This window comes from Psittacula echo (genome assembly GCF_963264785.1).
Source record: "Psittacula echo genome assembly, chromosome: 4".
NCBI lineage: Eukaryota > Metazoa > Chordata > Aves > Psittaciformes > Psittacidae > Psittacula > Psittacula echo.
This window is the reverse complement of record NC_137738.1, coordinates 110,990,363-111,013,364: the sequence shown is the minus strand read 5'-3', so window position 1 is coordinate 111,013,364 and position 23,002 is coordinate 110,990,363. Positions and strand designations below refer to the sequence as shown.

At 40.3% G+C, this 23,002-nt stretch overlaps 1 protein-coding gene across 2 annotated transcripts in view; it reads right to left on the bottom strand.

The window, feature by feature from the left end:
• The window catches only part of EHBP1 (EH domain binding protein 1), a 223,642-nt gene that overhangs the window by 112,174 nt on the left and 88,466 nt on the right, over nt 1-23,002 (bottom strand). For both annotated transcript variants that reach the window (XM_080615103.1, XM_080615104.1), the window contains exons 6-9: nt 21,599-21,738; nt 15,294-15,398; nt 14,456-14,578; nt 3,774-4,026 (exon numbers count right to left, since the gene is read on the bottom strand). In XM_080615103.1, coding sequence (XP_080471229.1) covers nt 3,774-4,026; nt 14,456-14,578; nt 15,294-15,398; nt 21,599-21,738 — 621 coding nt within the window. The remainder of the gene's footprint in view (nt 1-3,773; nt 4,027-14,455; nt 14,579-15,293; nt 15,399-21,598; nt 21,739-23,002) is intronic.

The window sequence follows — 23,002 nt, the reverse complement described above, 5'->3', positions numbered from 1 at the left end:
AAGTTATTTAATTGACCCACACAGTGTGATTTGCCTAAAGACATTCTAGACTGTCAAACACAAGACTAAAAAAAACCCCAAACCTGACAAACTACCTGGCTGCCACTGTCAGTGACTATCACTGGCAGTGTGGTGGCTTGTGGCTTCTTGTGCAACAGGCAGCTTCAATAGACAACAGCTCAATAAACTTTGCAATTAGACAGCATTATTCGAAGCCGTACAATAATTACTGAGATAAGAAGCCACAGAGCCAAATAATATCTGAAAGCAAGTTTTATTCTGACCAATTAAAATATTATTTGGATCAGCACTATTGGTTAACTGAAAAAAGAAATAAAAATCAACATTTTATTGAGGAGGAAAACCAAAGCTGTCAGTGCAGAAGGGTTAAAAGACGTTACCAATCAGAAGGCTGTAAGCATTATACTTTAAGTTGTGAGCTATGCTAATTTCAAATAATTAAACTTCACTTAGCAGGGTGTGCTGCCCTTTGTTAACAGACAGCCACCCACCATTTTGATTTGAATGTATAAAATGCAAACAGGCAAAGGCAGAATTTTACACTAATATTCAAATGCCTGAACTAACAAAGAGAAATTGCGTTCCTTATCTCTAGGTAGGTATGAGAATTTAGCCAGAGGAAGTATGTTTTGAGAGTATGGTTTTACAGCAGAATATATATACTGGATCATCTAAGTCCCTCAGAACCATGCAACACCTCGTTATGCTTATGTTCGTGACTATGCTTTGCTCATGTGTGTTGTGAAATCTTACATTATCTTCGTAACCATTAGTGAAATATGTTTCAATTAAGCCAACTACTCAAGGTAAACTCTGCGCAGAGGCACAGCAAGGGTGAGTACCTTTTCCAAGATTAGAGTGAGCATAGTTACAAAGTTGGAGTCAGAATTCAGTTCTTGGGGCACTTTGTGTAAGCTCCGAGTCCAGAATCAGAACTAAGGACCTGCCAGAGTAGAGTAGGACAGAGGTCTGATGCTAACTGATGTGCCCATGTTCCCATGACACCTCATTGCACTTCACACAAAATACGACAGGAAAATGACAAATGGTGCATTAAGTGAAACCCAATGAAACGTTTAAGATGCAGGGATAAAAACACATTGTGTTTTCTGAGTGACAGTAAATGTCTTTCAGAAGCCTTCTATTTCTCATGCTTTCCATCTATCAGGTTCAAAACCACTCCTGGGAAAAAGCACTAGACCAACCATAAATACTGTTTAAAAACTACCCAAATCAACTAAAAAATTCAGAAGAGAAGATGTCAGGAGAGAGGCTCAAAATAATATGCAAAGTTTTCTAATGCCGTGATATGACACAGTTGTTTAGCCTTGTCTTGAATACACTGCTCAGGCCGACTCAACACATCATAAAATAGATACATAGCAGAAGGAATAACAGGGTCCAGAGACGTGCGATGAAAATGATTAGAGAGATGAAGAGACTTCTGTATGAAGAGAGATTGAAAAAGTTAGCACCATTTAACTCAGACAAGTGACAAGTAATGGTGAACATGTTAGAGATATACAGCAACTGTTTACGGCAGATAAATCCAATACTAATTGTTGCTTTGATAAGCCAGCAGAAGAGATAATGTATGGAATTGGAAGGTAACTTATTTACAACCAACAAAAGGAAGCACATTTCATATAAGATCTTGTTTGCTTGTGGAACTCTGCCACAAATTGAAACTGAAGCCTAGACTTTAACAGGATTTGGAAGAAGATTAGCCACTTATATAGATAATAAAAGCATCAATATTCACATTAGGTAAGGAACAATACACATCTGGACACAAACCTTCATGATTTAGGGCACACGAGAACTACCAACTGGCACTGCCTATGAAAATCTTTCCTTTGGGGCTCACTGTACCACAGCTTAGCAGAAACTTTCTACTGGAAAATCTGAAAACTAAAGACATGAGGTAAGGCATAATAGTGCTCGTAGCTATTAGTATCACACATCCTGTGTTCCTAGACTGCAGTTTTATTCCTCCAGAGTATTTCAGTATAAAGATTCAAAGGTTCTCTCCTTGCCACACTGCTATGCAATACATTTAACAAATAGTCTCCACCTCTTTTTCAATGACATGGAGCTCCTGTAACTTAGGACTAAAATCTATTTCAGAAGCTATTTTGGGGACATAAAAAAACCCCTTACATAAGGGATGCAAAAATGTATTTTACAGTGCTTTTTTGACTCTTTATCCTTTCATCTTTCCATGGGACATTGCTTTTATAATGAAAACACAGATCAGATACATGTTCAAGGAGAATCCACCTATGGGGAGTGTACTTTTATCCTTGGGAAAAAACAAAGGATTAAAGCAAATGGGGGGGCCATTAAAATAATAATGAGGCTGTTGCAAGCAAAGGGGTTAGAGAAATCTACAAGTCCAGGACGAAGAAAAAACAAGGTAGCCTGTTAAAAACATTGCTGGAAGCCCATTTTGTACAGACTTGTTTAGGGTGGAAATGTGAGTATAAATAAACCCCAGAGAATTCTTTACTTGCCCATCCATGGAGCTCCTGCTCTTTATGTTCTTCTCAATCTTTGCTGTTCTCTGCACCCATATCTTTGAGGGTACAACGTACATATATTTTTTTCTCCCTGTAGTTTCTGGTGACCAGTGAATGATCAGGGATGCCTGGTGTGATCATCAACAGTGTTGATCACGCTGTGCTCTGAAGACACAGCAGCCAGTGCTGCTTGTTCAGGCACTGTCCCTGAATGGGACTGGCAAAGACTTCATTCTCCAATGTCTTTTTTTTCTTGCACGGAACGAACAATAACAACAAATCCATGGCCACAGATCTTTAAAAGGAAAAAAAAGCCCTGCAGGGTCCTTTATATATATATCTATTAGAGTGCATGGGAATCTTTCCATTTCCTAGAAAACAGCTATAAACAGAGAAACTTAAAGATGATGGTATGACACCTGTATTAATATGAAATATGAAAGCAATGTAAATGTCATGCCATGATAAATCTCATTAAGTAAGGTAAAACTAAATGTTAATCACAGTTGTCTGTAAAATTGCTCACATGTAATCACCATAAACTGCCTCACGAGTGGTGTGGTTGGTGACTAATGGCCACAAACAAGGAGTAAGTATATAAATACCTTCAAACCTCCCAAGCTGCACAGCTATTGCAAAAAGCTCTCACTCCCTGTTAGGTTTCTATGCTATAATACAAGGCAGTCAGTGAGTTTACAAAAGTTTTATGTGTGTTTATGAGAAAAGAAACATCCTAAGAAAGTGCAGATAGTGTTATCTTTCCCACAGATTCAGTTTTATGAGGCTCTCAAAAATGTGCTATGTGGGCTATAAAACACTTCCTTTTACATATTGCACCAATATAAAAAAACTTCTCCATTATCATTAACAAAACATATTATTTTATGTAGCAAAAATAATGGCAAAAAGGACATGACGGAACAAGCTCTGCTACTCCTTCATTTCTGGCTCATTTGTAATTGTCAGGGCATGAAGTTCCAAAAAGTACACAGACTTGCTCTCTATCAAGTAATTTGCTATCAGTGAGGCAAAGAACAGTTTCCTAACTATCATGTTCCACTGAATAGCATGACTTGGGGGTATAGTATTTCCTGCTGCTGAGCTGCCTAAGGATCAGACTGTCCTAAAGAGGTTAGTAAGGATCACCATGGTTGAACCCAATACACCTCAAGATTAAGTCAGGGATCCCACTAATGCTTCCAAAGCTGCTGAAAGATGAAGAATCATACTTACTCATCTAGCTCTTCCTCTTCAGCTTTAGAGGTATCTGCATAGAGGTATTTGCTCATATCCACTGGTCTGACGTTTTTCCTTTTTGCAGGTTGTGGAGGAGAATCTCTTACAGTTACAAATGTTTCAGGCTCAGGATCTGGCTCATCAAATGGGTTCAAGTACTCTGGGGCATCATCATCCTTGAAGGGATTGTAACTGTCAGCATAGAAACTTTCTTCTGGCTTTGAAGATGAAGCTATTTCAGTGTCTGGTTCTATCAAGTAACAAAAAAATCATTAAACAGACTTAACATAGAAAAAATGGAAACCACTTTATCAGATCTTTTTATTTTGAAGGCTTACGAAAAGGTCTGCTTCATAACCCTCAATACATAAGTCCTGTCCTAGCTTTAGATGAATCTTCATGCTATTTATTTACAGAGTAGCCTTGTTTATTCAAAAATAGGTCTTTCAAAAGGCCATTTCATTTAGAGTATATTGAAATAGATTTCCTTTTCTTCTTTACTAAAGCTCTTCCTCAACCTAATTAGTTACTAGTTTTATTTGTCATATAAATGGTATCGCAACAGATTTTAAAACATTTTCCCACGCTTTTACCCAAGTTGAATCCTAAAAAAATATTCTTAATTATTTGAGCTTTTAAGAAAGAAAAGTTATCTTGTATATTATAATCAAATTACTTTTACTGGCTATTAAAAATGGTGATAGTAAGCAGGTCGTCTCTTCTTTTCTTAAAAAGACTGAACTAAAAATCAGTATTAAGTATGAACCGTAATTACATTTCAAAACTTTCGTATTTTCACTGCTAACTGCTCCTGGTAACAATACTTAGTCTCAGAGTAAGATGAATTTAAATTAACTCTAAGGAGACAGATAATCAAATTACTCATCTATTATTTGGGCTGTACAACAAAAGTTATTAACAACCTGGAGCAGCATGCAGTTCTTTAGTGCTACAGACACTACTGAAAGAACATTACACAAAAGTGAATAGCTGCTGTACATTGCAAAATACAAATCCCCATACAGCAATCTAACATTCCTTACAAAGACACTTCGTCAATCTTACTCTTCCTGCACCATCAAATAATTAAAAGCTCGGTTCAATGTTGGATTTGTTGTACTTTCAAAATCTATGCAAACAGGAAATTCAATGTAGTGTCATTAAAAACTAAGTTTCAATAAACAGTCCCACATAATTCTTAACAAAAAGTGTTTCTTTTTCAGATGTGCAGTTACTAAATTGAACAAAGCATACTTTTCAGCTTTAAAAAACCCACCCAACGCTAAAAGTTATTTGTAGCAAGGCTGTAAAAAAATAATGAGATGGAGTTCCAAATGCGTTTGTCACTAAATAAATATTCATGAAGACAAAATCACTAGTCACACAACTAACAAAGGGAAGGGGCAGCAAAAGAAACCAGCACTGTCATTACTTGGTTTTGGATGGATGATGGACTGAAGTTGCTAACCCTGGTGAATTGCTAACAAATGTGTTTTCTACTCTGCCAGTAAACTTACAGTGCAACCTGTCTCCAGCCATTAGCACAGCCCAAGGTGATAAAAGGCCCTCCCCCCTATAGCGTGACTATAATCCACAGGTTGAACAAGAGCAACTCCTAGTTGGACAAGAATACAGTCCCCAGATGCAGGTGCAGGCAGCTTCACTTGTCTATGCACTGGAGTAGTCACCAGTCACTAGACCAGGGCAAACACTTGGAGCAGGAAAGGCTTTAGTCCTTCTCAGAACAACTGAAACCTACCAGGACTGGAAAGATTTCATTTTAGGAAGAACTTCACATTTCTAGTGCTCTTTTTCTTCTAGGTTCTTCACATTTGAACCTCAAAGACTATGTGATGATATTGTCCTCTATGATACTTCTAATGGTCTATTTTTAAAGTGATGCACCATTTCTCTGTGGTCAGAAAGCAGAAATCAAATGGGTTTGGCTGGAATAACAGAATAAATTAATCAAAATCTTAATTAAGCCCATTGTGAACCCTTAGGAGATAAATCACTCATCTGAGACTGAGGGTGAAACAAGTTAAAATCACACTTTGCCAGATAACACTGCAGGTTTTAACTGGTAGACACACTGCTGACTACACACAGTGCTGTGCCCGTGGGATTCCCTTATGGTGATTATTCAGAAAATTACTCTAAAAAATTCCTTAATTCCAGGTGAGTTTTGCAGTTTCTTATTCCCTCAGCAACCTGGTCCAACTTAGCATTAAGGAAACAACATATCCAGTACACATCTACCTCCTATGTATCTTGTGAGTTCTTACGTTTAACTTCAATTTCAGAATGCAGCTACCCCTGTTTCAAGTCAAAAAAAGGGAATAAAAAAGGAGACTGCAAGAAGTGTAAACAAGACACTGCACTGAAATGGGATGAGACAAAAGGTAAAGTGAGAAGTTGGTTAAGCTTAGTGGTCACTCTTTACACTATCGAAGTGTGCTCTTAAAAGACCTAATTAATCAAAACACTTGTGACTAACAGCAAAAAAACCCCCAAATAATCAGGGCTGCAATAATAGTCTTAGCTAAACCTAAAAAGAGGTGCTGTTACTGTTTAAACTGATTAAGCCTCACCTGAAGTCATAAGCAACATTTCAGCTGTGTATTGGGAGATGGACATATAGAGAAACTACTGCAGGATAAATCAGGGTGTGTATTTGCAGTATGTCAGCTGTAGTGTTTTTGTTCACTCCTACCCCAGAGTAAATACAACATGCTTATCCCTTAATAAAAGGGAATAAACCACTGGGCACTTATCCTGGGAGAAAGGGTAGTTACCACACAGTAGGTGATGCATATTAAGCTCACACCCTAGTTTATGTGTGGTGATTTGTTCACAGGCCTGCATCCCTATGAGAGATGTTTCAGAGAGAGACACTGTAAAATACTGAAAGTCTACAGCTTGACTGACAACAGAAAGAAAAAGAAAAAATATCAAGGCAAAATTCTTAAAAACACAAATATGATCAAATCAAGCAAGAATCCTTTGGCAGTATTATAGATTAAATACCTCAGACACCAGCATTTTAAATGTCTTCCATTTATTTTAAGCTAAAACTGGAAAGGAAGTTCCAACATTGGCTTACATCACTCCAGTGTCCAGTGCAGGCGGTCATGGCAAGCAAATGTTTCACCTGCTGGCCCTGAGATGTCCTCAGTGTGGGCATCCACAGCTGAGCTAGACCCCTTTACAGTCAAAGCTTACAGTTTTATGTTCAAACTCCTAATGCCCTAAAATCAGGTGAGCCAAATCCCACCCTTACTGCATAGATACATGTGACTTGTAGGTCATGGTAGTCAGAATACAAAGCAGAACTGCTTTTGAGGTCTGCCCTCAAAAGACAGTTTCACCTAAAAAGCAGAAGTAACCTAATGAAATGCAGAAAATGATTGATGTCTTGTTCAAATTGTGCAACTTATTGATGATATTTTAACAAAAATTTTTGCTACTTTAAACTTTTCTCAAATCATAAAACATTTAATGCAGAGTATGCACAACTACAAATACCTGCTTCTGCAACTGCATATGATGGATCACTGCACCTGCACGTGAATCTGTTGATAAATACGCATTATCATAACTGAGCAAAACCTGCTGATAACTCACAAGCAGTATTCAAACAAATATTAGAAACAATGTCAGAAATATTTTCTGAAGTTAAGAACGTTCAGCAAAACAATCTCTTGAAAATTATATTGTAAGCTTTTATTTTTAATTTGCTTTTAAGTGTCTCCTGGAAATGACGATTTAAATGCCTATGTAAATCTGCTAAATTCTAAGGGGCAATGCAAATGGTTTTTTGCAATTCTTTCTATTTCAACACTATGGATCAAGTGCCGTAACCCTAACTGGGATGAAATTCTTTCTCTTGTTCCTTGGCTCAACAGTGACTACTCAACAGGCTCAATAGCTTGGCCTTACATGCACAGCATTGCAGATCAGCACTCAGAGACCTCTGGCTTATGATTAATTAAAAGATTTCACTAAATCCTACACACGGGCTAAAATTAACAGAGCTTCTAAAAATACCATTTTCAAGAGACTTTTATAGGCAGAATCTTGTAGGGAACCAATTAGAACCCAGTTAACTTGATCATTTGTTATCACAGAATCATAGAATAGTTAGGGTTGGAAAGGACCTTAAGATCATCTAGTTCCAACCCCGCTGCCATGGGCAGGGACACCTCACACTAAACCATGCCACCCAAGGCCTCATCCAACCTGGCCTTGAACACCGCCAAGGATGGAGCATTCACAACCTCCCTGGGCAACCCATTCCAGTGCCTCACCACTCTCACAGTAAAGAACTTCCTTCTTATATCCAATCTAAACTTCCCCTGTGTAAGTTTGAACCCGTTACCCCTTGCCCTATCACTACGGTCCCTAATGAACAGTCCCTCCCCAGCATCTTTGTAGGCCCCCTTCAGATACTGGAAGGCTGCTATGAGGTCTCCACGCAGCCTTCCCTTACCCAGGCTGAACAGCCCCAACTTTGTCAACCTATCTTCATACGGGAGGTGCTCCAGCCCCTGATCATCCTCTTAAATCCCTGATCATCTCTCTGCTCTTGTCATCCAGGATAATACTTGCCCCCACCTGCCCCTGCCTTCCTTAAATGTCCTCACATGAGGGAGGGTCCCCACCTGAACCCAATCAGGCTGTCTCTCATAGGGCCTTTGAAACTCTTTAGGACTAGCTTTTACGTCAAGCATTGGTCACCACTTTGTGAGCCTCTTGATAACAAACTGAGTTGCTAGGACTGACTCAACAGTACTGCTTTTAAAGCCATTGCCACTGGTACCTTCTCTGTAACAAAGGCACTCATATTTTCTCAAGGACCTAAGGACGTTGTGAAGTGTATTTCGGGGAGCTGAACATACAACAGCTTACAAGAAGATTTTTTCCTTCTTCAAGCTGATTTTACACTAAGGAGTCAACACAGATTCCCCCTTATCATTAACCACACTGAAAACACAGGATGCCAGTCTCTGCTAGAACCAATTTTTGTAATTGCAGTTCTCTACACTGATATTAAACAAGCAAACAAACAAACAAAAAAGACAATTGCAGTTTGGCATTCCAAGGGTGAAACACACAATTTTGCATGGTTAAGTAACAAAGCCAGAGGGGTAGGAGTGACAAGAGGTAGAAGTATTACTACACAGAAGCACCAGCTGCTCTTGTGCCAGATTCTGGAAGCATTACTTGCCCTAACTCCGCCGAGAAAGACTGCTTGTGATAGTAATAACTCTGGCATGACCCATCTGTGCAATCAAGCTTCTAGTTCCCAAAGGATGTCCAAAAAATCACCCTGCCCTTCAACCCACTTGCTTTTTGTAACAAAAACATATTGTGACACATCCCTTAAAACCAAACACCACCACCTCCCCCCAAAACATTACACGTATCACTTTCCCCTTGGCAGAGGATGAAAGAACAAGCCACATGTGAAAGATAGTTAGCTATGCCACTTTCTGCACTACTGGCAGGCACACAGTCACGATGGTGATGTGAGCAGCGTTAACAAACAGCATAGAATAAAAATGTATCATCCCAGTACTTTTAGAATGCATAAAGACTGGCATCCCTATAAACCACTGATGATTTTCTATTATTTTTATTAATACACCAGCAACAAATTCCATTTCATTAAGAAGTACAAGGAAAAGGGGCAGAGCCATCACTTTCCTCTATATTGGTTCTTGCACTGCTCTCCTTAGGGGTATCCTAGAAAGCTTCTGGGTTTTGGTACTGCGCTGTAGCACTGCTTTCATCTGCAGTGTAACACATGCTGCAGGGAGCTCAGGCATCTACACACAAGGTAAAGTAAATGCTCTTTTAAACGAAACGGGGAGGCAGTGCCAGCAAATAATAACCCTCTTGTCTCAGGTAGGAAACTAGTACTGGTCAAATGAAACTTCACATTTATAAAATACATGGAGTGCTGAAAGTGTGGTGGTGTCGTTCATTTGCATTTGTTGTACATGTTGACTTCCCCATGTAAAATATTTTGGTCAAAAAATTACGTGATTTTAGAGTTCTGTTCTAACCTAAAAGACAATCCAAAAGGCAGTCCTTGTATGATCATCTACATATTGTCTAGTAAAAAGCTGTAGAGATATACTGTTGAAAGAGGTTACTTTCGGTTTTCCAGATTTCTAATGTCTAGGTGATCTACTAGATACAGAGGGAATAAGCCTCAATTTGACATGTCAACCAAGAAACACAGCTGAAGACCTTCTTTGAGGCAAGTTATTCAAGTGCACACTGACTCCACTGCGTAAGACCACCTACACTTCGGACTTTTTAAACCACAGCAGCATCCAGAGACAGCTTGCTGATGACACTCTGCCATGCACCACACCTATAGTGCACATACAGATGCTGGAAGCACTCATGCCTTTAGTTTCTCTCCACCCCGCATTCCCAGGGTTGGGTGATTATGGGATTAGGAAGATAGAGGGAAAGTAGCTGGTTTGTGAACGGGCACAAGAAATATCTGTCTAGGAAACAAGCATCTACTGGCAAGTAATCCTGCTTCCTCTTTGAGTGACTGTCATACCTGGGGTGACTCTAAGCATTCTCTCACTAAGCACACAAGTTATAGGCTTGATACGAATATCCCTGGAATACCTCTGCCCAATGGCACACCGTGCCTCCTAGCATCTGATGGCAAAATACTTGCGAAAGAAGGCTCCAGATGCCTGCTCTGCACAGCTTGGGGAAACTAAATTCTGTAGAAAGACTCTGAAATTTTTACGAAGTCTAAAATCAAGATTTTGCCTTGTCCAGATAAAAAGACAGCAGTGACCATGTAGTGAATAGAAAAATACTTCATCCCTGCACACCTAAAAGGTTAACCTCTTGGTTTAAGCAGATCATGACAAGTGAAGCAGATAACATGACTCTTTAAGTCTGTAGGAGAAAGTCTGCCTTAAACTCTTGAACCTCTGTCATGCTCCCAAGCTCCTGGGGTGGCCACCAAAGAGGTCACATTCACTTAAGGATGCAAAAACAAACAAGCAGGCGCAATCTCACAGAGCTTCCTGAAAAGAGATGGCAGCAGCAAGGGAAGTTCCACTGAGGTCTCAAAATAGAAGAAATATCCTAAACTGCGAGGGAATATATCTGTGGCCAAAAGGGAAACAAACAAAGGCAGCCTTCTGCAGTAAGGCAACAAGGTGAGAACAACTCCAGTATTGTGTAGCTTCAAAACGTAGTCCAAAACAAAAGAAAATCTCCCCAGACTGGTAAGGTCTAGGTGCTCCCCATGTAGAGACACTGATCCAATTAGCCACAGACATACAGAGAAGATTCCGGCTACTGCTGAAGACCAGAACTGCATTATCTAATTTTATCTCAGCACAGGTTTTTTTCCCCTCAACTTTCTGTGGAGGAAGATGACTGGAGGAAAGACACACATTGAGAAGGCCAGGCAAGGGGAGGTGCCCATTATAGGGACAACACAGCTCTGGAATAGAAAAGCCAGCATTTCTCAGAGGAGTCTGAGGTGACTAGAAGAATCCCTGGGGAGCCACTAATTACAAAGTAAAAGCTTTAAAAAGACTACATCAGATGTTCAACTCTTGGTCTGATAGCCTGAAACACCTCAGATCTTTCACTTGATTCCGTGTTCCAGGAAGACAAACTGCTGTTCCCTGAACCTGACAGAAGCTCCATCCGTTCCAAATGAAAAACAACTTGTGACACCATAGGAAGAATCTAGTGACACCCTGCTTACGAAAATCGTATCATGTTGTTGTACGCTGACTGCGGCATGACGGTATCAATGTGTGGGAAGAATATTTGGTACACACACACCCAACAACTCAGCATTGCTGCTCACAGCTGTGTAAATGGGACTTCTTTTGGGACTCAACAGTCTGGGCCCTGAGACTGTCCAAGTACACAGAATAGAGCCAGAAGAATGAAGAAGTGTCCATGACCTTACAAACCTGATGAAGTTTAACCATGCCAAGTGCAAGGTCCTACACCTGGGTCGGAGCAATCCCAGGCACAGCTACAGGTTGGGCAGAGAAGAGATTCAGAGCAGCCCTGCAGAGAAGGACTTGGGGGTGTTGGTCGATGAGAAAATGAACATGAGCCGGCTTCAGTGTGTGCTCGCAGCCCAGAAAGCCAACCGTATCCTGGGCTGCATCAAGAGGAGCGTGACCAGCAGGTCGAAGGAGGTGATCCTGCCCCTCTACTCTGCTCTTGTGAGATCTCACTTGGAGCATTGTGTGCAGTTCTGGTGTCCCCAACATCAAAAGGACATGGAACTGTTGGAACAAGTCCAGAGGAGGGCCACGAGGATGACCAGGGGACTGGAGCACCTCCCGTATGGAGACAGGCTGAGAAAGTTGGGGCTGTTCAGCCTGGAGAAGAGAAGGCTGTGTGGAGACCTCAGAGCAGCCTTCCAGTATCTGAAGGGGGCCTACAAAGATGCTGGGGAGGGACTGTTCATTAGGGACTGTAGTGACAGGACAAGGGGTAACGGGTTCAAACTTAAACAGGGGAAGTTTAGATTGGATATAAGGAGGAAGTTCTTTACTGTGAGGGTGGTGAGGCACTGGAATGGGTTGCCCAGGGAGGTTGTGAATGCTCCATCCCTGGTGTTGTTCAAGGCCAGGTTGGACAGAGCCTTGGGTGACATAGTTTAGTGTGAGGTGTCCCTGCCCATGGCAGCGGGGCTGGAACTTGATGATGTTAAGGTCCTTTCCAACCCTAACTATTCTATGATTTTATGATTTTATGACTGTTATTGAAGATGGCAGTAAAAGCTAGATGCCACCAAAGGGACCAGAATCGACTGAAAAAGCATGCCCCACATATCTTGGGGGGATCTTTTTGGAACATAAGCAGACCAGCATCTTAGATGCAGGCGGTTCATGGTGAACTGGATATAAGCTATTCCAGCACTAAGAAACAACACCAGTTTATATTTCCCAGTCCTTGAGATGAGAAGGAACTGACTCTTAAGTCCATACACTTTGTGGTCAGAACACCTGCTGCTTTTCTGCCAGAGCAAGTTCTCTCTGGAAAGGAAAGGAAAGCTGGGTTTGGAAGACAACTGTTTAGGTACCATGGGACTTGTGCAGCTTTCTCCAGGATGAAGTGGGTCCTTCTTTCTAGAGCAGAGATGAAAGAAAAGAATATAGGCTGAGTCTCTTAGAGAAAGATGTATATGGACAATGAGATGGATAAGAATGGGCGTTCTATATCCCTCGTTATTCTGGCTCCTTCCATGATCCTAAAAAAATTCACAGGCAACAAACAGATAGGAAACGAAGTTGAAGATCCAGACTCCAGAACCTAATCATAGAACCATTGAACAGTTTGGGCTGGAAAGGCATAGGCAGTGACACTTCACACTAAACTATGTCACCCAAGACTCCGTCCAACCTGGCCTTGAACACTGCCAGGGATGGAGCATTCACAACTTCTTTGGGCAACCTGTTCCAGTGCTTCACCACCCTCACAGTAAAGACCTTCTTCCTTAGATCTAACCTAATCCATGTATATTGGTATCTACAAAGCTGAAGCAACTCACTTTTGCAGCTCTAGAAACACCTGACAACTTTATAGAAGGAGGAGCCCAGAACAGTGGCTTTACAGCTTCAGTGGCAAAATACAGAAGATAGTGTAATCCCTGTTCGAGAAACACAGGCTGTGAGACTACACCACAGCCAAAGTATGACAGAACTTTGATCACCACCCACACTGGCCTCTGTGGACTCCAAAGGCAGAAAAGCTGTGTTGTGAGTAAACAGTCGGCTTGTCCCAAAAAGGAGAGTAACCACAGGTGGGAACTGTAGTTCAGAAATGTATCCTCATTAAACTTGGTATTAGAAATCCCATGGCTGTAGTCTGGGCTGGTTCTTCTCCACCACCATTAAAGAGTGGCTCCTGGAGTTTGGTCAGAGGTAGTAAATGCTCCCTGGTATTTTGTGTTGGAAGAAAAGTCTTGCAGCATCAAACCTGAATTAACTATGGGCTGGCAATTCAAGCAGCTGCAACTAAGTAACTCATACAGTAATACACTCTTTTTTTTGATGGCAGCAGATGGAAGTTTGCATATCTGAACATGGCGTTGAGGACAGTAAATATGCCTTCTGTCTTGGTGCTCCTTCCTGGCCTTATGGCCAAAGCCGTATCAGATTAAAAACTTATAGGGGTTGTATGCCTCACTTAAACAGAACAAAAATGGGCATGTCAGTCCTGAAAGGGGATTAACACCTACCATGCGGTGCAAGGTGTAATGCCAGAAGGCTTAACTGAGGAAGCCATAAAAGCAAAAAAAGAAGAATGAAAGAGATACAATTAAATTATAATAATAAAGACTAATGCTAACCAAGAACAGAGGTGCCTGACAATACGTGTTGCTCTTTTATACCACGAGGTGAGTACTAGTAGGTCTAAAAGTTTCTGGTTCAATTCTTAGCTGGTAGGCCCCAGTGGCAAATACACATAAGGATGTGACTCAAGGGATGAATCCATTTTTCGCTGGTAACAGGATCATTGCTATTGCTACACCTCAGTACTGCATACAATAACTGTATTTAATCAAAATACCATTTTTCATTTGTAGCTCTACAAAAAATAAACCATGTTTCATTAAGCATTTGCAATTAGCAATGAATCGTGTAAAACAAATCTATTACCTTCTACATCAGGGTCTCCAAATGGATTTAATTCTGCTGTGTCAGGATCACCAAAAGGGTTCGCACTAGAGTTGGCCAGGTCTTGCTCCTCTTCATCCAGAAAATTAAGCTTATTGATAAGCTCTACAAACAAGTCAGAATATTGCTTTAATATAAATACAAACTGTTCATCTAACATAGTTCAAGTTCAAAAACCCCCCTGTATCAACAGTCCCTTGAAACTCTGTACCAGGGTATGGCACGAACTGCACAACCAAGGTAATGCATTTCAGTGAATACACCAACAAAGGAAAAAAAAAACAACAGTGAAATGAACGAAACATCAACTTTCTGACCAGAACATTATGTAACAGAAATGACTACTAAGAAAGCCTCCTATTTATCTGCATTAAATAAATGTTGCAGAACTTCTAGCAAGCTAAATACAGCAATTTATTTTTTGGTTGTTCACATAAATGTTAACTATAGGCAGGAAATTTTAATTTTTGAATGCATTATGCATGTAAATTCAGAGAAGGGACATTCTGCCACGTTAGAGAGGTCAAGTATTACTGACTGCACAATTAAAGTTTTAGGCTTGGGGTCTGGTGCTGGGTTTTTTTGTGATTCTTTTTCCCTTTCTTGTTCATTATCTGATGACAAACGGAGCTGTAGAGGAGATAGGCTCTTTCTCTATCATGTTGTTACCTGTTGGATGCACTACAAATTACTGAGAGTCATGCTGGGTGGAAGCACAGAGATAAAACTGACAGCTGAATACAAGCAGGAGTCAAAAGGTAATGGGTCACAGTAAATACAGACAATCAGAAACAGAAAGAAAGGAGGAAAGCTCATAGACCTTCAGAGGAACTGGCTGATTTAGCTGAAGGCATATTTGCTCGCTTTATGTAGTCATCTTGATCTTCATCTAAGCTGCTCAGAGCATTCAACTGGTTTACAATTTCTGTAAATAGAAGCCAGTCAAGACAAACATAAGGCAAGGGCATTTAATGAAACAGAAGTGGAACGAACACTGTTATTAGAGAGTGAGGGCGAGAGAGGGCAGAAGAGAAGACACTTATTGTTAATTAAAAGAACACATTTAGAACAAGTCCTTGCAATGATATACCTACAGCGAAGCATCTGTGTAGCTGCTTCAGTCATAGTTTAACAAGAAACCAGCTAACAGACATAAACAAAACCTTGCTGGATTCCTGGTGTCAGCAACAGCAATTAGTTTTATGGGGATGAGTATGCACATCAGTTCAAAACTTAGATATACTAGATATAATTTGAAGACTTTTCCTGCTTGTGAAGAAAACCTGAATGTTAAACCATTGTCAATCAACACAAAACAGCCCCAGAACAATTTACTTCCCTCCCAAACCCTTAAGGCTACAGACAACTAATAAATACACATACATTTCATATATTTTATTTCTACACACACTCTGATCACTTAACAATTACAAGCAGTCACCATTAAATCCTGACCTATGACAAGTTGAACTTATCTAATAGTTCTAAAAGATATGATCAGTACCGTGCTATGAGAATGCAAACTGAACGTATGTATTGGTTGAATTTGCCTCTGTAATGCCAGGCCAGTAACATCTTTCTGTTTGGTAAAATCTTATTTCACCTTCTATTCACACTGGAGGAGCCATCCAATACATGGCTCTGAACTGCCACAAATTAATAGTTTTTAAAATGTAATAATTCTAGTCAAGATGTTGATGACTCCATAATTCCAGCAGTAAAGAAACAAACAAAAAATCAATTAGGTCTTTGTGGCTTCTGGCCCAAGGGGAAAAATTCCTCTCTGATTCCCCCACTAACAAATAAACAATGACAAATGCAGTTTCTGTAATGGCAATTGAGCCTGGGGCACCCCTGGAAGACCACAAGCACAGGTTTCTGTGGAGGGGGAACAGCCTTCCTCGTCCTTCCAACTGGCGAACAGGCAGGAGAAACCTGTGATGAGAGATGATGCTGCTTGTTGAGTGTTGTTGCTCCTCCTCTGACAGTTTTTTTCATCTCTCATCTTTTCCCAGTGTCTTCTGGTGTCACCAGTGAAGTTAAAGCTACGTAGGTGCCTTTACTGCACACTTCTCAGTCATTCTTGGATTTCCTTTAAACTCTGTTTTCTTGTGAATACAAGAAATTACTTCTTCATAACACTTTCAGTTTGCTGCTGTTTTGAATTTAACTATTACTCATGCGGCTTTTGTTTGGGAAAGCAAATGTTTGTCACTGACTCACAGTAATCTTTGTTCTATGAACTAGTTATAAAGAATAAGATGTTAGACTGAGATGAAAATTGAGTAGTATTGTGATTGTCCCAATGCATGTTGGTGCCCACAGCCACCCAGAACTTCCTAGCAGGGGGAACTCATGCCTTTTTACAGGGCAATACCTTCACAAGTTGACAAATTGACATAACTCTTAATTTCAAGCCTTCACAGACAGCATAAGAAACCTGAAGCTGAAAGCAGAGTCCAAAACCTGAAAATATTTGAGTCATATTAGAAGCTAAAGAAGTTGAAAAACTTCTTTAACATAAAAGTTGTTAAAAATTTCTTTTCCTAATTTAAACTGCTTTGCAAAGATGCACCGATCTGCAAATTACCAAGTGGAATGATCTAGTCTCCCAATATCTTTTTGACATAATCCGTGCTGACAATGATGAAGCCACAGCAGAATTCCTCTTAACCACACTTCCTAACTGTTCTTGACCTTAGAGAAAAAATCTGCTTAGATGGGATTACATTTTTATCTATTTACACAGAGCTAATTTCACCATCCCCAGTTCCTTATTTTTAGCTCCAACAAACAAGACTATTGTTCTAAAAATGCAACACCAAAACTGCCCCAAACCTCAACTTTTCAGTATAAAATCATATATACGCCTTAGAGATCTGAACAATATAATACTACCTTCAGGGAATTTTTAAGACTCAAGATACATAATGGAAAATACCTTGCTGTACTCAAATAAAACAGAGTTGACCTTATAAAACACTAGTACAAACAAATTACTAGTTTAAAACAGGCTGAGATGCTGACATGATTTATAATTTATTATGCCAGCATGTGAAAAAACCAAAACGATTACAATTCAGTTTTTATTGTCAGAAAATAACAAATTAAGTTCAGAGCTTTAAAAAGAGGGAATTCTTTGATGTGGTCTGAATCACCTGGTCCCATCTGCCAACCTAAACACCCATATGCACTACAATGTTTCTCATTACAATATGAAATGGTTTATGTCATATTTTGGAGTGTGGAAATGGTAGGTTGGAGATTTATATCCTATATTATCTTTTATAAATCTCATTATCTACAAACATACATTAGCTTGTTCTACAAGCATGTCATATAAATCACTGTTGGGTTTTGGTTTTTTTTTTTTCATTCTTTCTTGCTCTTTTTTTTTTAAGCAGCTTGCTGCTACTGACAAAGAGTAAATGTATCAGAAGTTTACATGAGAGATATGGTTTTGCAAGTGGTAAGAAAAGGTTACACATACTGCTCTCCAGAAGCCTGCTCTTGAAATATGCTGGGATTCAGACTCCTGCAATAGGTAGCACATAGGCACGTTGCTCAGTCCATGTGGTGCCCCAGGACAGTCACCGTGCTCCTCTGCAGATGGAGCAGGAGCCAACTATTAACTTCAGCATGAGGCTCTAAGTATCAATTAAAACATTAAGAGAAGCAATGTATTTATTACTACCCTAAGTTTGTGAGTTATGAGCCATGTTTCTTCAAGGGGTTGGAATGTGATGATCTTAAGATTCTTTCCAACTGTGATTGCAAGATTCTGAGTATGTTGGAATACCCTGTATTCAACTGAAGGCTAAGGACAGGATCACAGCATCTCAGAATCAGCTAGGTTGGAAAAGACCTTAAAGACCATCAAGTCCAATCATTAAATACTTCCATGAGGTTTAAATTCATCTATATTAATAGTGTACGAACAAAATATTTGCAACATATTTCACAGCTATGAACAAAATTTTCAACTTCACATAGATCAATTAGGTGGAGATACAGCTTTTATACACGAAGAAATTAAACAAGAAATATTGGCAAAGAAGGGGGAAAAAGCCTGAGATGGAAGGATATTTTGTGGAATTAAAGTAATGCTTCGAATGGAAAGTATCTTTCAGTCTGATCTCAAGGTCAGTTGTACAGCAACAGCTCCTATGTTGACTATACGAACTCCACAGTGCTTTTGAGGTAGAGCAGTATTGCACCACTTACTTCACAGCTGAAGAAACAGAGGCACAGATACTTACCCCAAGTTAGGCAACACATCAAAGAAGAGAAGCAGCATCTCCTAACTCACCTGCACCATCTAGAGCCCCATTCAGCAGGTCTCCCTTGTTCTCCTAGTGGTGGGTATATTTGTTCATCTATAAAACTAACTTTGGGCCCAAGTAAAAAAATTAACTTTTGTACACTGCAAAAAGGAGCAGTGTCTGTGATAAAGATTAGCAGCACGTCTTGCAGCTGTGGCTGAGAATGACGTTTCAGTCAAGTCATCCAATGTTTCTCTGTGAGAAGAACTTAAGTCAAAAGTAAGAAAAACCCCTTCTGCCTTACTACTTGCACTTTACTTTTTCAAAGCTTGCTTACAAATATTAACCATCTAATACTCCCATCATTCCCGAGAAGTAGTTATAGCCACTATCTCCATTTTACAGTTGGGAAAACAGGCACACTGAGGCAAAGCGATTTGCCGCAGGGGACTCTGAGTCAGTGAAGACATTCCAGCTCTCTCAGCTGCCAACACCCTAACACAGCAACAGATGAGAAAATGTTGGTAGCAGCAAGATTTCAAAAGGCTTATGTAACTTCCCCAATTAACTTTATAGGATTCTGTGAACACAATTATTTTTGAAGTAAATTTTAAGAAAGAGTACTTCACTACATCAGTGGAGTTCCTTTTCCTTCTTTCTATATTTCTTCCTGGTTTTCTACAGTGATTCCAACCTCTTTTCTCCCTTGGTTCCTCAGCAATTCTTGTGGTTTATTAGCTTTCCCCATTAATTATATTTATTACAGGAGTCACTTCAATTGCCAACGAAATCAGTCTTGAACACATGTTGAAATAGATCCTTTACATTTTATTTATTGATGTTTACTTACTGCACTGTGTTTTATGTTCTCTCATTTGCTTGGGCAACTATGTGTACTCATTCTCCTTCAACATACCTCTCATCCCTCTCCTCATCTAACACAGGAATAGTTAGCCAGGCTTACGAAGCAACTCAGCTGTTGTGACCAACACAAGTCATTCAAGGCTGAGCTTTTCCCAGCCTTCAGGTTTCCTTTTTCCATCTACAAAAACTCCAACTCAAATCTTGTATCATTAGCAAACAGTACCAGAACAGGCTGAACAATGAGGAGATACAGTGCAGTTCATAAGTATTTACTGCATCTGCCTTTCAAGAAGGTATGGTAATGTTTGCTTAGAACAGATAATATCGGCCTTTACAGAAGTAGATGGAAAAGCTGAAATTCCTCTAAAACAACTGGAGCTAGGACTTAGTGCTGCACATCAGGCAGTTCACACTTTCCCCATCCATCTCCAAGGATGCTCACTACATAGCCAAAGGATAATGGACAGACTAGTCTAATTAAATCAACTTTGTGCTTGATCAGGAATTGTTTCCTGGCTTGTTTAAATGTGAACACTGCAAAAATCAATAAAGTTGAGGAGCAAGATCTGCTGCTTGTCAACTGCTGCCCTGCACATGGGTTTTCCATAGCAGTCCTCAGGGCAGTGTCTAGGCATATCTTAATAAAATGCTTCTGCACAATACTTTATACAGACTTTATGTAGTCTCTCCTTTGTGTGCCCTTCTCTTTTCTGTGATTAAGAGATGGCCTGGTGAACATGTCAGGTTTTGTTTGGTGTTCTGACCTGCACCTGGACTATTCTGGTTATACTGGGAAAGAAGACAACCTTGAAGAATTATTTCAGTGTGACCAGACTGGCATATCCCTTGGGCATATCGCTGCCCAATAATACATTATCCTTGTCTCTCAAATATTTCATTCCAGACTTTCCAACCTGCTCTGTGCCAGACATATACAGCATCAGCAGAGATTTGGTCAGGGTACAAAACATTTAATTGAACATGTAAAGCATGTAGAGAAAGCACATTTGCATCCTTACACAACACGAAATATAACTAAGTAATAACTGCTTTAGGCTGAACCTTTTGATTGCAATGAAATCTTGAAAAGAAGCAATGAAAAGCAATGTTTTGTAACACCAAACCAACGTTTCTCTGGACTTTCAAGAACAGATTGGGCAATTCACTTCTGTTTGGGATGCTGTTCCTTAACTTTAGAGAAGGGTCCATTTATTTCAACAGACATTTTTAAAGAGCACAGACAGGCATGAAGGCTGGCACCAGAAGTTAATTTGTCTTTTCCTGATTCTTTTACACTAAGAGCTCCTACAGAACTCATCTGGAGCAGTGCTGCATAATGATCTCTACCAACAATTTAACATCATCACATCCTGATCTGACTTGCATCGATTAGTTCAGCTATGCTGGACACACTAAGCATTTTCATCAGCAATTCAAATGTGGTTATACTATCTCACTTCAAACAACCTGACTGTCAAATTCTGTTAAATTCCTTTAACAGCCTCCTGACTTCATTTCCACAAGACACCCCCAACCAAAAGGCAGAAGTATGCTGCCTGGAATTACCATGTTATTGAGCAGAACCTCAGCACCTACCCATGGCACAACTCATTTTGCAGTTATTCTCACAAACTCTCTTCATTATTTCCCTTCAGCTCACTCTCTTGTCTTCTCGTTCACTGATCCTTTCCCTCCATCTTTTTACTCCTCTGTTCACAGTAGGTCTGCTTCCCTAAAATGCTACCTACTTAGTGCATTCTCTCCTATAAAACCAGGACACCCTCCCCCCACCTCACAAATCAGTCCTCTTAAACCCACGAATATTAAACTTTGTTGAGTTATGAATGGGTCCCTCTTCAATCAAGCTATCCTAAATCTTGTTTTGGTTGGGATTTTTTTTTCAAGTTCAATACAAATACACCATGAGGATAAAATTTACGGAACACAGCTGGCCATTAGCAAAGGAACTGTATTTTACCATTCCTGTGGCAAAACCAACCTGTAATTTTTGCAGCCTTTTCCTCTTGATTCACTCTGTTTTCTTCATCTTCTTCATTGTCCTCCTCGAAATCGTCTAGATTTCCAATATCAGCTTGTTTCATACTCATCAAACTAGCGAGGCTTTGCATGTCTTCATCCCTAAGCAACAAATTTCAAACCAGGCATTAAAATGCAGCCTGTTAATACCACATCTGATACTACCACATTATTAAAAATCCTCTACATATTTTTATGCTTTCTTTTCTTCAGGGAGGTCTCTGATCTCAGATCTGATCTTGAATATAGCAAAAGAACAAAAGGAATACACTCATGTATATTAATTTCTGAAGGGAAAGTTTATATTACCAAAATTTCTAAAGGGTAAAAAAAGTGCTGCCTTGCATTAAGAGACAATTTAGTGACTGCTGCTTAATTTTAAACCACTCTAGAAACGCCAGTAAATGCTGATCTGGTCTTGTTTGGTTAAAATGAAAATGTTTGTTCAGACCTACTGTCCACATGCAGCATGTGACAACTATCATTACATTTCACTGCAGGGACACCCCACACTAAACCATGTCACCCAAGGCTCTGTCCAACCTGGCCTTGAACATCGCCAAGGATGGAGCATTCACAACCTCCCTGGGCAACCCATTCCAGTGCCTCACCACCCTCACAGTAAAGAATTTCTTCCTTATATCCAATCTAAACTTCCCCTGTTTAAGTTTGAACCCATCACCCCTTGTCCTGTCACTACAGTCCCTGATGAAGAGTCCATCCCCAGCATCCTTAGAGGCCCCCTTCAGATCCTGGAAGGCTGCTCTGAGGTCTCCACGCAGCCTTCTCTTCTCCAGGCTGAACAGCCCCAACTTTCTCAGCCTGTCTCCATACGGGAGGTGCTCCAGTCCCCTGATCATCCTTGTGGCCTCCTCTGGACTTGTTCCAACAGTTCCATGTCCTTTTTATGTTGAGGACACCAGAACTGCACACAATACTCCAAGTGAGATCTCACAAGAGCAGAGTAGAGGGGCAGGATCACCTCCTTCGACCTGCTGGTCACGCTCCTCTTGATGCAGCCCAGGATACGGTTGGCTTTCTGGGCTGCGAGCGCACACTGAAGCCGGCTCATGTTCATTTTCTCATCGACCAACACCCCCAAGTCCTTCTCTGCAGGGCTGCTCTGAATCTCTTCTCTGCCCAACCTGTAGCTGTGCCTGCGATTGCTCCGACCCAGGTGTAGGACCTTGCACTTGGCATCAGCCCACCAACTTCATCCAGTGTTGGGTCTCATGGTACTGGAAAACATGTTGATAAACCAGAGCAAGATCAGCAGAGGACCACTGAGATGGTTGGAGGCTGGAGCTGAACTAGCTCAGGGAAATGGACTTTCTGAGCCTGGAGAAAAGATGGCTTCAGGAGGACC